This window comes from Myxine glutinosa, chromosome 3 (genome assembly GCF_964187855.1).
Source record: "Myxine glutinosa chromosome 3, kmMyxGlut1.1, whole genome shotgun sequence".
Classification (NCBI taxonomy): Eukaryota; Metazoa; Chordata; class Myxini; order Myxiniformes; family Myxinidae; genus Myxine; species Myxine glutinosa.
In genome coordinates, this window is record NC_136263.1 from 35659187 (window position 1) to 35674074 (window position 14888).

General features: G+C 44.4%; 1 protein-coding gene and 1 long non-coding RNA gene across 3 annotated transcripts in view; one reads left to right on the plus strand and one right to left on the minus strand.

Annotated features, from left to right (window-relative positions):
- Window positions 1-5720, plus strand: part of LOC137417063 (protein orai-2) — a 23235-nt gene extending 17515 nt beyond the window's left edge. For both annotated transcript variants that reach the window (XM_068102821.2, XM_068102820.2), the window contains exons 4-5: window positions 2433-2489; window positions 3152-5720. In XM_068102821.2, coding sequence (XP_067958922.1) covers window positions 2433-2489; window positions 3152-3364 — 270 coding nt within the window. In that variant the 3' untranslated portion in view covers window positions 3365-5720. The remainder of the gene's footprint in view (window positions 1-2432; window positions 2490-3151) is intronic.
- Window positions 3434-11408, minus strand: LOC144891287 (uncharacterized). Its single transcript, XR_013622801.1, has 4 exons — window positions 11279-11408; window positions 10811-10984; window positions 6341-6503; window positions 3434-4968 (listed from the first exon to the last, which is right to left on the minus strand). It is a non-coding gene; the product is annotated as an uncharacterized LOC144891287 (long non-coding RNA).
- Between the last annotated feature and the right edge of the window lie 3480 nt (window positions 11409-14888).

Here is a 14888-nt window from a genome sequence, read left to right on the forward strand (position 1 = left end):
GATGGGAGGTACAGACAGTTATGCCATGGGTGGTGATACAGAGGCAAATTGTATATTGTGTCGCCATATGGGCTACAATGGGAAGCACTGGGGTGAGAGAAGCAGAAATTCAGGGACAGACTGGAGAGGATGATTGGAATAGTTGAGCTGGAGGAGGTGATGCTGTGCCGTGCACGTGGAAGTAGCGGTGTCGGGGAACTGCAGAAGTTTTGTGTGGAAGTTTGTTTGGAAAGAGTGTATCTTCGAGGAATATAAACCAGGTATGGGGGGCAGAGGAAGTAGCGAAGGCAGTTAGTGTAAAGGAGGTTTGGAAGAGGATAGAGAAGATCAAGGATAGAGGGAGACAACCAGATAGTGTTTTGCTACATGTGTATGGGCAGAAGAAAGCAGCGGGGAGAGTTGTGGATAAGGTGAGAATTGACATGGAAGATGAGGTGTACAACAAGTTGGAAGAGGATGGTGGGAGGAAAATGATCTATAAATTGGCTCGTGACAGGGATGAGATAGATAGTAAGGACATGAAGGGGGTGGGGATGGTGGTGATTAAGGATGGTGGTGTGAGGCTAGTGACAGAGGGCAGCATTGAATGTGTGGGAAGGTAATTTCAAGGAGCTGTTGAACTGGGGAGGGAATAACGGCAAGCTGAAGCTACCGAGTTATGTGAAGGGGAAAGTGGAATTGGTGGAAATCACGGATGAGGTATGGACAGAATTGAAGAGGATGAAGAAAGGAGAGTGCTAGGCAATGGTGAGGTGTGTGCAGAGATGAAAATTGCAGCGGAATAAGTCGGAGTCTGTTGGATGAGGAAGCTGTTGAATGTATGTATGTAGGAGACATGGTTGAATCCAGAATTGTAGGACAGGGTTAATTGTGCCGATATGGAAGGGGAGAGGTGATGTTCAAGATCCAGGGAAGTACAGGGGGAATTATGCTTCCAAATCATGTCATGAAGGTGCTGGAGAGGATTCTCGACGGGAGGATAATGAAGAATGTGTAGATGGAGATCGGAGAAGAGCAGCAGGGGTTTATAAAGGTAGTGGGGGCAACGGATGAGATGTTCATGCTGAGACAGCTGGTGGAGAAAAGGTGGGATGTGCAAGGTGAAATTGCATTGGGATACGTGGACCTGGAGAAGGCCTAAGACACTGCCCCGAGAGAGATGGTGATGGAGACACTGAGATGAATGGGAATGCCGGAAGCAGAGGTTAGGTTGGTTGAAGTGATGTACAAGGGAACACAGGGAAGAGTTTTGCTTGGTGCTGGGATGTCGGAGGAGTTCAGCGTGAACATCGGTTTGAGGCAGGGAGGCGCTCTCAGCCCATTCCTGTTTATCTTAGTGAAGGAGCTGGTTAGCAGGACCAAGCACTGGTTGGTAAAATGTCGGCTGATATTGGCTGGACACTTGGTGCAAATGGGTGAAGAGAGAATGGCAAAGAGAGCGGATAGGTTGAGGAAGCAAGGTAGGAGGAAAATAGGTAAACCGTGGTTGAGATGGGAGGATTGTGGGGCTGGCTGGAGAGTGGCGAGAGTTGGCTGAGGACAGAGGCGAGTGAAGGAGTATCGTGGTCAAGGCAGGGCAGAAGCTCGGTGCCATTCGACCTCACCCCTTATAAAGGGAAGAAGAGGAGATAAATGACGCAAAAAACAAGCATGTAGAATTAATAGAACGTGTTAAAGTGGTGTAATAGACGCTGCAGCAACGGCGGTAAACGTCCAATTTATTTTTATTTTATTTTTCACAACCTTTAAAATCTTTATTTTATTTAAATTGAATTATATTGTTGAACATTGTCGACAACAAATCACCTTTTTGCCACTTTCAAAACCCTTCCGTTCAACAGTACTTGGACAAAATATTACGGCATTTTACATCATCACGACCAATCATATTTGCCGCTCGCAGACCCTGTCGGAGAAGAGCACCCATCATATTTCCTGCTCGCAGACCCTGTCCTTGATTGTTCTCGATTACTTAACGCCAAAAAATTAAAACGACGGCGTCTCATCCATGCCACTTTTACACACCTGCATGTGCAGCAAGCCAGTATGACGCAGCCAAAGTGGTTTAGCAAGAGATTTGCATTATTTGGTTATCATTTTATAGCCATTTTTAATCAGATGAACAATTTAATATATTCCAAAAGTAAGCACAAACGTGCTCTCCTTTTCATTGTGCAAAGTTTTGTCATCACATGTTTTAGCTTGGACAATGTTGTGCTTGCAATGCCACTGGAGAAGCCCAATTTGGCTCTACCATGACTAGATCTATAGCTGGGATTTATTTAAAGGTTGACTGTAGTGTGGGATTACTGGCTGATTGATTCTTACCAGGTGACGTTTCCCTCGATTATAAGCAAACGCATCATGAAATGGCACTTTGATTATGGGAAGAGCTTACACCTAAGATAACGTGTTGTCCTTGTTTCGGACAGGTGATACTGTTGTGCTGGGTGAAGTTCCTTCCGGTAGGAACAATTCAAGTACCAAAGGTGAGAATGAGTACAAGCAAGTAGGGCAGTTATATTAATTAGTTGGGAGGTGCAGGTGTGAGCATGTGCTTGAAGGTAGAGTTGGTGTGGATTGCCTCCAGAGACTTGGGATAGTTACCCGGTTAGTTGGTGATCTATTGTGGATTTGTAGTACGGTGGTTAAATTCCGCATTCATTGTGGATCTGGACTGGAGCCACGAGCCTATTCCAAAATGCAAGGATGGCACATGCTCCGTTAATGCACCACCCTAGCCTGCGAAGCATCATGCAATAGTTTGATGATGATGGTGCGAGTTATCGTTTTCGACGAATCTCTTCGTTGGCGTGCTCGCTAAGGATTGTGCGGTGGCTGTATAGTCCAATGCGGGACCCGCAGCATCTCCTGCAAACATCGCAGAACCGAGAATCGAACCGAGATTGGCTGAAAAGGCTGGACCCAGATTAGACCATACATCTGAGCAAGTGATTTTGCCCAAATTCCTGAATTCTCTAGAACCTCTGATCGCTGTTTGGGTGGGTTCCGGGGAGTGAGATGGTTTGTTTTATTCCCCTTATTTTAATTCCTGGCTGCTTTTTATCTCTTAAATGTCATCGTTTGGTGATTAATCCAAGCTTAGCAGTAGACAAGCTCACGTCTCTGTTTTTATTGCCTTTTCCCTCAGCCAGTGGAAGAAAAGGGAGGTTTCACTGTGGGATTGCAGGCCGCTTGCGCAGCCACCGTGATCCTCGTACCTGTACTCTTCCTCTTCTGTTTCTTCACGCTTCATTTCTACCGCTCGCTTGTTGCACACAAGATCGCCTGGCATAGCCAAGAGATAGCCGAGATGGAAAAGGCCTTGAAGGGAGGGTCTGAAATGATTGTAATTGATGCGTAACAAATGATGCTACGTTTCTACCCAGATAAAGCAGATCATTGTTACATTTGGAAAAAACAATTTTGGTAATTAATGGTGAGATGCTTGGCATTTATTTTTTTTGTAACAATGCTTTGTTTTTCTTTACAAATGGAGAAACGAGGCAGCATATGCAAAAAAACCCTTCTGTTTAACTCATTATAAAGGGCAAAGCCAAGGAAATTAAGGGAAAACTATAACGGCACTCTTCGACGTCACGACGTCGACTGATATGCCTCCACCCACATTATTACGATACTTGTACCAAGTTTAATTTAAATCCATTCAGCCGTTATCAAGTTATAGACCTATTACAGGCTTTGACTTTGACCCCAAAATCTAATACGTTAATCTTTCCATCATTATACATACCTGTACCAAGTTTGATTTAAATCCATTCAGTTGTGCTCAAGTTATCACATTTTTACCTGACATGACCTTTAACTTTGACCCCAAAATCTAATAAGCACATTATTACATCATTACGATAATTGTACCAAGTTTAATTTAAATCCATTCAGCCGTTCTCAAGTTAGACATATTCGACTTTGACCTTTGACCTCTTGACCCCAAAATGTAATCAGTTCATCTTTACATCATTATACATAATTGTACCAAATTTGGTCAGATTCCCATAACTGGTTCACAAGTTATCGCGGTAACAGGATTTTTACCTAACATGACCTCTCACCTTTGACCTTTGACCTCGTGACCCCAAAATCGAATCAGTTCATCTTTACCTCATTACACATACATGCACCAAATTTGACGAAGATCCCTTTAGCCATCCTCAAGTTATCGCTGTAACGAATACCTATGACGGATGGACAGGAGGAACGGACAGACAGCCTGAAAACATAATGCCTTCGGCGACTTCGTTGGCGGAGGCATAAAGTACAAATTATAATGTGCTCAAGGAAGGATGATGATCGGGATAAAGGAGGTGAACTTATTTTTTTCTTCACTCCTCATTATGAGAGCCTCAAGTCTGTCCTGGCCAAGATTCAAACGGGTTGCAGATGGAGAGTTGTTCAATGCACACTCGAAATGGCCAACCGGCTGTCCAGGCCCAATTAAGAGCACAAGTATAGGTGAGCGGGGGAGAATGGGAGTCAGTCTAGCACTCAGAAATTATAGGTGGGATTTCCAAGAACAGGTCACATGGACAACGAAGCTTGCTAATTGTATGATGCATGACCAGGCTGTCAGAAGAGTTCAAAGGTCATGTATTTGCTTTTGACCTGTCTAATCCGACTGTAGTCTGTGATCCTGGCAGTCTGCAGGTGGTGCGTTGTCGCAACGGGTCTGTCGTTGGGCAGCTTGCTAAGTTTCCTCACAGGTGGATGCTTGAAAATCCCATGATGCTTTTCAAAAGGAGTAAGCCATGATGTGGTGGTATCCTGGGCAAATTCCCCCAACGTGCAGGGGAAATACATCAGTGGCCCACCCATACCGCAATGACGATGCAACCAGCTGGATTAATTTTAGGTGAACCCTGGTCCAATATGCATTCGCACAATGTATGGCCATCTTCACGCCATAACATTTCTTCCAGCTGTAGCAGCACTGCTCCGAAGTACCTTGATCTGCAACAGCAACAATAGTTATTTTTCAAGGCAACCTTATTCATTATGTATTTTTTATTTGCTTTTTAAAAAACTATGTGTGTGCCTAAAACAAGTTTTCCCTTAACTTTTTTTAAAATGGTGATCAAAGGTTCTGTGGTGCTTGTAGCTGTAGGACAAGGGCATCAATATATGTATTTTAACCGGAATTACAGAGACATTGAAATGCCCCACTGAGTGCGGAGAAAAGCTGTGTCATTGTTGTGACGTCATTGGTACTCAGAGTACCCTGGGAAGTGACGGCACTCCCCTTCCCCACCAACTGTGTGTGTGTGTGTGTGTGTGTGTGTGTGTGTGTGTGTGTGTGTGTGTGTGTGTGCGCGCGCGCTATGAGCCTTGGAATCATAGATCATGTATGGTGTAAAAATTACAGGATTGTGGGATTGAATCCCAGCAACACAATCTCCATTATTTGATGGGAATGTCAAAACAAAGTGCATAGTTTTTGGTGTTAGGCCTTAAGTCGGAGTTTTTGTTTTTTGTTACAAATACCTTGTAAAACCTTAAACTGCAATGAAAAGGAGTTTTGTATTAGGTGGTGATGAGGTTAGTGTTCAGTAGCTTTTGATCTTGAATGAAGTGGTACGAATGAAGATCTTGAATGAAGGTAAGGTTGGAATATCAGGTAAACTTTTTGAAGGCTTAACCATAAGCTACTGCTTTGCGTCTGCTATCGAAAAAGCATTTTTGAAATAAACTTTTGGTAAAAAATTTGTTTGAAACCATTTTTACTTTTGGGAAAGAAGTTTTTTTTGTTTTTTTTGCCCGTAGGAATGGAATTTCATTCTAGAATCTTACGAACAAACTATCAGTACACGCCCGACGGGTGCACTTGTACACGTTCTTCTGACCCATTCATTAATTTATTTGGGCAGTGTATAGGCAACAGGCCGCTGCCTAGATTGCTCCCAAAAATATCCCGGGTTACGTACATGAAGCAAAAAAAACATGCCTACTGCTTACGTACATATGTAATACATTGTGGTTATGTAGCTCAGATCATTCCAATTGCACCTGGCTGACACCAGAGGCCTGAAGTCTGAGGCCTACATGTACTGTCACTTTCATAGGCTCCACTATGCCTATCGGCTCCATCCTTTCAATATTTGGTGATCCTATTAACAGTCGCGTAGGTTGTTTTATACAGAGCGGAAAACTTCGAGAGGGCATGATGTTTGTGAATATGATACATGTGTTACCATAGCCCAAAATGATGGACATACAATTTATTTCCAGGTGAAAATTGTGGGTGGCGTCAGGCCAGCTGTCCAACCAACGGGTATGGAGCGGACATACAAACCTACAAACATTTACTCCATTATATATAGATTACCGAGAGTGAAGAGAGCAACGTTTCATTCTTCATTTACTACAATAATTCAATCTCTCTCTGGGAGAGGCAGAAACCACTCCTTTGGTGGAGCAGAGCGAAATGTCCACAAGGATTTTGTCGCTTTCTGAGCTTCACGTTCCTGCTCACTCCGTCGTAATTCCTCCTGAAAAAGAAGAGAACACTGGTTATGATCTCCCTGTCCCCTGCTCTTTTATTTTTATAGTTGTCACTAGCTTGTCCTGATTGGCATTCATTATATAATATACCGCACGTGTCACATGAAATGTCGTGATTGTCGCTTCATTTAATTGTGGTTTCATCGAAAACTCGACAACACAAAAGGATAAGGATGCTTTGATTGAACACGTGTTTCCATCCAACATGTCACATTCAATGGCGTGCACTATTACTCGTATATATCTGACTGACATATGAGTCACGCGCCAACCTCAATTCTGAATGGTGGGACGGAAACAATACTAGTGTTAATTCCCTGGAGAAAAAATATATATGGGAAGAGGAACAAAAACATGTTAGAAGCTTGAAGTGGGTCGTTAAAAATAAAAAATTGTATACAAAATCCTGTCATGGAAAAGAGATGACGAGGATGAAAAGGCAATGTGCTGACAGTGTGGTGACAGATGGATGCAACAAGCAAGGGAATGAATGAACAGGAAGAGTGAGAAACGGAGGAAACAACCTCTCGGAAGAGCTTTAGGTGGGGGATGTTGATGCGTATAGAAAACGATTTTTGGAAAGGATGGCGGAGCACTACCTGCTTAAAGCCTGGAAGGATTTGTGGGATTAAAACCCTCAAAAATGGGTTCAATAAATGGGTGAAGAGACACAAAAGAGTGTAAGTTTGCAGTCGATCTGAATTTGGGGAATGTAAATCGGGAGAGGGTTACTGGAAGAAGGCATGTGTCCTGGAGGAGCTGGTGCATGTCAGAGATGAGCAAGACCAGAGGAAAGGCTTTAAAAATAGGGGCAATACCCCTGGTGCTCACCTGATAGAATAAAGCAGTACCGGTATACTATGCTGACTAAAGGTATTTTAAACGAATTTCAATGGTTGCTAGAAGACAGGGCAGCATGTAGATTGTAGAATCATACTAACATAATCATAAGACTTTAAACAAACAAAAAAAATACCTATTTTGGGGGGCATATCCCCCCTCCCCCCTATCCCCCCTCTGTATACCTCCTTAGCCCCAATTTTTCTAATGCCTTGAACAAACATTGGTACATCATGGGTGATAAAGGTTGTGGTCGAGTTTCATCAAAATTGTGTTTGTAGTTTCAGAGAAGAGAGCAAATACCTATTTTGGGGAGGTCAAACCTGGATCCACTATGAACCCCGGTAGACCCCCTTAGACCCTGCTAATTTTTTTTACGCCGTGAACAAACTTTAGTCATAACATACCAAATATCATTTGTGCCAAATTTGGTCACAATCCCATCAGCGGTTTCAGAGAAGAAGTTGCAAGTGTTTACGGACTGACGACGCGCAATCGCATAAGCTCCCTGGAACTACATTCCAGGTGAGTTAAAAATCAGAAACCACCAACCTGTCTGCGGTGTGAGAGAAACCGGCCTCGTGCCATATCGGTATTTCAATGTTGAGAGCTGTAGTTTCCACAGAATCCAGGAGAGATAGACATGATGGGGCACCAGCCCACGGAAGAGTAGTCCTACATTGAGCTATGGACAAAGGCCTTATAGACTGAGTAGTTCTGGTTAGCTCACCTGGAACGAAGTTCAGGGGAGCTTATGTGAAGGCGCGTTGTCCGTCCGTCAGTCCGTAAACACTTGAAACTTCTTCTCCGAAACCGCTGATGGGATTGTGACCAAATTTAGCACAAATGATATTTGTTATGTTGTGACTCAAGTTTGTTCACAGCATTAAAATAGTCGGGGTCTAAAGGGGTTTACCGGGGTCAAAGTGGATCCAGGTTTGACCCCCCCAAAGTAGGAATTTGCTTTTTCCTCTGAAACTACACACGCTATTTCGATGAAACTTTACCACAACCTTCATCACCCGTGATGTAGTGGTTTGTTCACGGCACAAAAGAAAAAAATGGGGTTGCCCCCCAAAATAGGTATTTTTTTTTTTTGTTTGTTTAAAGGCTTATGATTATGTTAGTATGATTCTACATGCTGCCCTGTCTTCTAGCAACCATTGAAATTGGTTTAAAATACCCTTAGTCAGTGCAGGATACTGTTTCTTCCACCAAGTGAACACCAGCGGTATTGCCCCATGTTTCTTTTTTTTTCAAGGAATGAAAGAGGATTCCCAGTCTTTGCCTGAAATTGGAGACCAGCTTTATTTGATCAGCTGTGGGGAGTTCGTGGTTGATTGGGAGGTCCAATAGTTCAAGAGACAACCTCTTCCAGTAACTGAACATTAAACCAAGTGGATTTATATTACAATCCTTCCAAATGGACATTATGAAACAGATTTGCCAGGATTTAAAAACGTTTTCCATTTGTCAGACTGGCATCCAATTAATTTGAAATCAGCAGTAATATAGCTGCTGACTCAAGACTACCTGGTGATTAGGTGGGGATACTATACAGCATTATATGGAGTTGTCTGTAAAGAAGAAGAGTGGGGAGGAGGGGTTCAGAAACAATGGAGGTCGTTTCTGGATATGAGGAACAAGACTAGGGTCAAGAATGCCTTAAACTCTTACCGGCCAGGAAAACCGAGGAAAATTGGCTAAAATAGTGACCAAACTTTTTGAGACATCCTGTTCACAAATAAACAAACACATGGTGAAAACATAAACCTGCACCCATAAACATAATCTTGGTGTTTCACAGGCAGAGTGATTCATTAATGTGCGTGCCGTCCCTCGGATGGATGTTAAACTAGCTGTCCCATCCATCTGCCGGCATCAACTGGTGGACATTAAAGATCCCTCAATGTCCTTGTAGAAGAGTAGGCGAGCTATCGCCAGCACCCTGAACAAATTACAAACTCCTGCCCTAACTTATAGTCGGAATGGTGAGCCAACCAGGACTACCATGGCAGCACCAGTACCCTCTACTTTGGGCATAGTACATGAAGATTTAAGAACTATATTTAATAACCCAAATGGATGCAGCGGCTCCCTAAGGTTTATCGACAGAGTGGCCACAATGTCCTTATGCATAATAGTGTGTCCTCTGTTACTTATTTGTTTTCCAGGTACGGCTTCAGCATGACGGACACCAGTGAGTACACGATAGAAGAAAGACTGACTACTTGTGTTTGGGTTTACGACCGCACGTGAGAAGGAGCAAGTTTTGAAGATATAAGGAAAATATTTTTGCAGAGGTTCGATAAGCCAGCTCCTATGCGCAGCATGATGTGGGCATGGGAGAAGCAGGCTTTTTCAACAGGGAGTATCCTTGATTTAAAGCGTTCTGGTCGTCCAGCATCACGTCAATGCCATGTGGACATTATTGAAGCGTCCTGCTCGAGATCACCACTGAAATCATCTCGAAAAAGATCTTCTGAGTTAGGCATTCCATGCTCAACAGTCCAAAAAATAATGAAAAAGGATCTGGGGTTGAAGCCATTTAAGCCTGGATGTGTTAATCAGCTTTCCGATAGAGACTTGGCCACTCGTAAGGTTGCTTGCAAGGCTCTTCTGCAGCGATTTCCCACCATTAAATAAAGACTAAGCGTATTTTTTTTCCGGATGAGTGATATTTACCTCAGCAATCGATCCAGGGATGTTTATTTTTGGTGCAAAGAAAATCCTCATTTTTATGAGGAAATTGAACAGCATCCTCCTCATGTCATGATGTGGGCAGAAATTTCAGAAGATCACTAGATAAGGTTATATTTTTTTGATACAAGTGTCAATCACACTGCTTATTTGAACATGCTTCAGACGTGGTTTGTTCCACAACTGCGTGAGTGAGGTCTCGAGGCAACAGCTATCCTGCAACAGCACATTACGCTCTCGCAGTTAGAGAATATCTCGACGACAAATTCAGTGGATGATGGATTGGACGTGGATCTGAGATAGTGTGGCCTCCTCGAAGTCCGGACTTAACAACATGTTACAACTCGCTTTGGGGCATTGTGAAAAATTTCTCATCTCCGCCTAACAACAGTTGGAGATCTCAAAACATCTGGCAGGGGCTGCTTTTATGACCCCCAACCCTCAACGTGGAAGATGTCCAGAAGAACATGGATAAAAAAAAATAATTTGTGCGGAGAATGGAGAGGAGCATACAGATAAATTCTAACTGCGTGCATAGGGTCTTTGTGGCCACTCTGTACATATAAAAATCTTCACAGTCAATGCATTCACAGCACTCTGGTCTTCTTGGTTTCCTTGTTCTCAAAAGTGACAACTTCCCTGCAAAGTGAAACATTATTCAATAACCATATGCAATGACACATTCCATTTCTGCATTACACAGGTACAGCCAATAGTTGATGATGATGATGTGTGCAGTGTCCATCGTTCACACCTTCGCTTGTGGATCCTTCCTTGCCTCCCAAGCTCGACACAGCTCCAAATCCGCTTTCCATCTCTGACACTCACTCTCCGACCTCTGACTCCCTTCGTACGTCCACCTCAACCAGCCCATCGTTTCCTTGCACAGGTGCACCTCCTCGGCATAGAGCGAGCAGGGTCGGGGTGGCTGGGGACACAATAAACCAGTGAAATCCGAGGTTTCTTTTTTTAAATCTGCGGTGGTGTCCATGAGCTATGGATAGGGGGTTCAGCCGTTCAGACGTGAGGGGTTCAGCCGTTCAGACGTGAGGGGTTCAGCCCTCAGAACAGAGACGAACAGAAAGGGTCCAACCGTTTCACCTTCAGAAACCGTATTGACACGAAACACACTTAAAGCACTCTTTTCCCAACTACACAATATTTACGCTTCAGAAAATAACTGTAACTGGAAGGGTCTTCAAGTAAAAGTGTACCTATTTACCTTCCAAGCGACGTCTTCTGCCATACGGAAGTCCGGAACCAAAAGTGAATCCTGTCCGCCGACTAGAACGTCAGAAAAAAACATTCCGCCTTTAGAGCGCTGTATTGTACGAAGCATACTGGTTTCCATTATACAAGAGCCGTTACACATTAAAGGGGGTGACTGACCTCTACACACTGGATAGGTTTCCGAACTCCTAATTAGACCAATTATTTCCCAAGTCTAACTGCAGGTTGAACGTGAATTCACGCAACCTAACGCTGATTGGCCGAGTGGGCTTGAAGCCACCGGAAGCTCCTCATCCGCCATATTGCTTCACCCACAATACAGGAGATCTCCGTTGTGTGAATACACGTTTTATATTGCTTCACGCTGCATATTTAAAACGAAAATTCCACCTTCCTACTTGATTTGTTCCATTTGCGGTTTAATAAAATCGTCTTTGTAGTATTTATCAAATGTCATCGTGTGCTGCTCATTGTTGCACGACCCACGACGGTCCTAATGAAAGAAGAGGAAGAATCACATACTGGTAGTAAGTGGCATTCACTTTACTCCTGGTTTTGGTGGTGGTGGTTCGTATGCGTCATTTTCTGGGGGCACGGATGATGCAGTGCCCCCCATTACCAATAACCGAGTACCGTACTCATTTTGCCCACCTTGGAAAAATGACAGGCTGAGTCAACCCACCTGGTGTTAATTCAACGACTGACAGACAGACAGGGGCTCAAACTCAGGACCCTGAGATCTCAAGCCATCCACCCTGACCGTTACGCCAACAGTGTCATCTGTCATGTATGCAGTGCAAATATTCACCGTTGTATCCCTACACCGGGACCGGGTTGTATCCCTACGCCAGACCTCGGATGGCGCTGCTGTGAATCGGGCCTTGATCGGCAGAGTGAATAAACGCGTACGACAATTGATCGCAGTTTGTCGAGATACTTTACATGGCGACGAGGATAAACATCTAGACCATGACTTCTTTCGGCCATATCGATGAATTCGACCCTCATGAGGGGGATTTTGACACGTATTCTGAGCGGTTGTCTTTCTACTTCGAGGCGAACGGCATCGCGACCGAAGGCCGGAGGAAGGCCGTCTTCCTGTCCGTTTGCGGAGGTGAGACGTTCACACTTGTTAAAAACCTGATTCGGCCTCGGACAATCCAGGAGCTCACGTATGCAGAGCTCAAGGCCGCTTTGAAGGAACATTGCAACCCATCTCCTTCAGTCATCCTGTGTCGGTTTAATTTTTACATGTGCAGACAGCAGCAAGGTCAGTCGATCGCAGACTTCATTGCACACCTCAAAAAACTCACATCTGTGTGAGTTTGGGGACACGATCGATGACATGCTTCGTGATTTGCTGGTGGTTGGCATGTCCGATGACCGCACTCGTAGACGCCTGCTGGCTGAGAGAAGACTGACGTTCCAAAATGCCAGAGACACCGCCATTTCCATGGAAAGTGCTGAACACAATGCTACAAGCATCGGTGCCACTCGCTCGTCTGGTACCAGCCCTGCTGTGAATCGGTTGGATCATGTTCAGCCAAAACGTTGGAACAAGGCTCCTCGTCAGAAGCCAGTGCAGTCTCAAACCCACAGCAACTGTTTTCGGTGCAACGGAAAGCACCCTCCGGAGACGTGTCGGTTCAAAGATGCCACCTGCCATTTCTGTTCGAAAACTGGCCATATTGCTCCACCTTGCATCACTCGCAAATCGGGAAAAGGAAAAGCTGCTGACAAGATTCATCAGTTTGTCGGTTCGGAGGAACCCGAGCTTGACCAGGTGAGCTCTGTTTCCGACAACTCAGAATCGTATGACCTGCTTCATATTGATTCTCACCATAGGCGGGACCCTCTTCTTGCCAATGTTGTCGTCAACAATCGACCATTGCAAATGGAGGTCGACACTGGTGCGGCCGTCTCGCTCATCAGCCATGCTGTTTTCACAAACCTGTGGAGTGATGCTGACCGACCCCATCTGAAACCTACTACCTATGGACTCTCCACCTATACAGGTGAGAAGATTGTTCCCTGCGGTACATGTGACGTCACGGTGGGCTACGATAACCGTGAGTTTCACCTACCCCTGATCGTCATTCCTGGAAAGGGCCCTTCCTTACTCGGCAGGAACTGGTTGAGCATAATTCGACTGAAGTGGGAAAGCATTCATCAACTCCGGGCAGCCAACGTTTCTCCTACCGCAGCATACACACTCAAAAATGTGCTGGATACGTACCCGGATGTCTTCAAGGATGAGCTTGGAACCTTGAAAGGACATACGGCTAAACTCAGGGTTGACCGGGATGCCAATCCTATATTTTGCAGGGCTCGCCCAGTCCCTTTCGCCCTGCGTGAGCGGATTGACAAGGAACTGGATCATCTTGAAAATCTGGGGATCATCGAGCAAATCCAGTATGCCGAATGGGCGGCGCCCATCGTTCCGGTCATAAAATCGGACCAGTTCATCCGCATATGTGGAGATTATAAAATGACCGTGAACAGGTGTTCTTCATTGGATAAATATCCAATCCCGAGGATCGAAGACCTCTATGCTCGTCTCACGGGAGGCAAGACTTTTACGAAACTCGATCTCAAATCCGCCTATCTACAGCTCTGCTTGGACGAGAATTCGAAACAGTATCTTACCATCAACACGCATCGTGGGTTGTACAGGTACCACCGACTTAGTTTTGGAGTGAAATCTGCACCTGGAATTTATCAGCGTGTCATGGACAGTTTGTTTGCCGCCGAACGCAACGTCGTTTGTTACCAGGATGATATTCTGGTTACTGGTCGTACGGACGCGGAACATCTACAGAACCTGGAGAGAGTTCTGAAGAAGATTTCGGACTCCGGCCTACGTTTGCGTCGAGACAAGTGCAAGTTTATGGTGCCATCAGTCACGTACCTGGGTCATACGATTGATGCCGAGGGTCTACACTACGGTGGAGCTTTAAAAAAATTTAAAAACTAAATTTTTATTTTTGAAAGTCTTACCCCCTTACTCTGTTCCATATAATATAGAAACACTGTATAAAAAGGTTGAGCACTAAATTATTATGTTTAGGGGTAGCTCAAGGGCCGCAAAGATTATGAAAATTATAAAAATTCAACGAATTACGAGTATATCAGACTATATCTTAATTTATTTTAAACAACACACTTGAACACAGTATTTATTTTTGAACACGTTAATAGTGAATTCTTTGTTCAGTTTCTGACAGAGTTCATAGTATCAGTCTGACAATGTCCAGCAAACCCCAAATTTATTATTTTCATGGCATCCCGGACTGTATGTTTTCTGCTATCAGGGTACATTCTGTGATGGTCCTCGACAACTTGCAGCAGGAATTGCAGCTGAGTTTCATCGTGGGTTATCAACCCACTGTACTCCTGAATGAGTGCCACTCCACGTTCAGCGTAGTCATTGACAACTTTTAGAGAGTTGACTGTTTCTGCAGCCTGCTTGTAGTCGTCTCTGTCATCCCACAAGTCCGGATCAACCGCGAGAAATCCATCTGGAAGTTCCATCATTCGCAGAAGTTTCATTGACCTTGCTGTGACGAAATCTTCCAAGTTCTTGTCCTTGAATGAATCAAGAG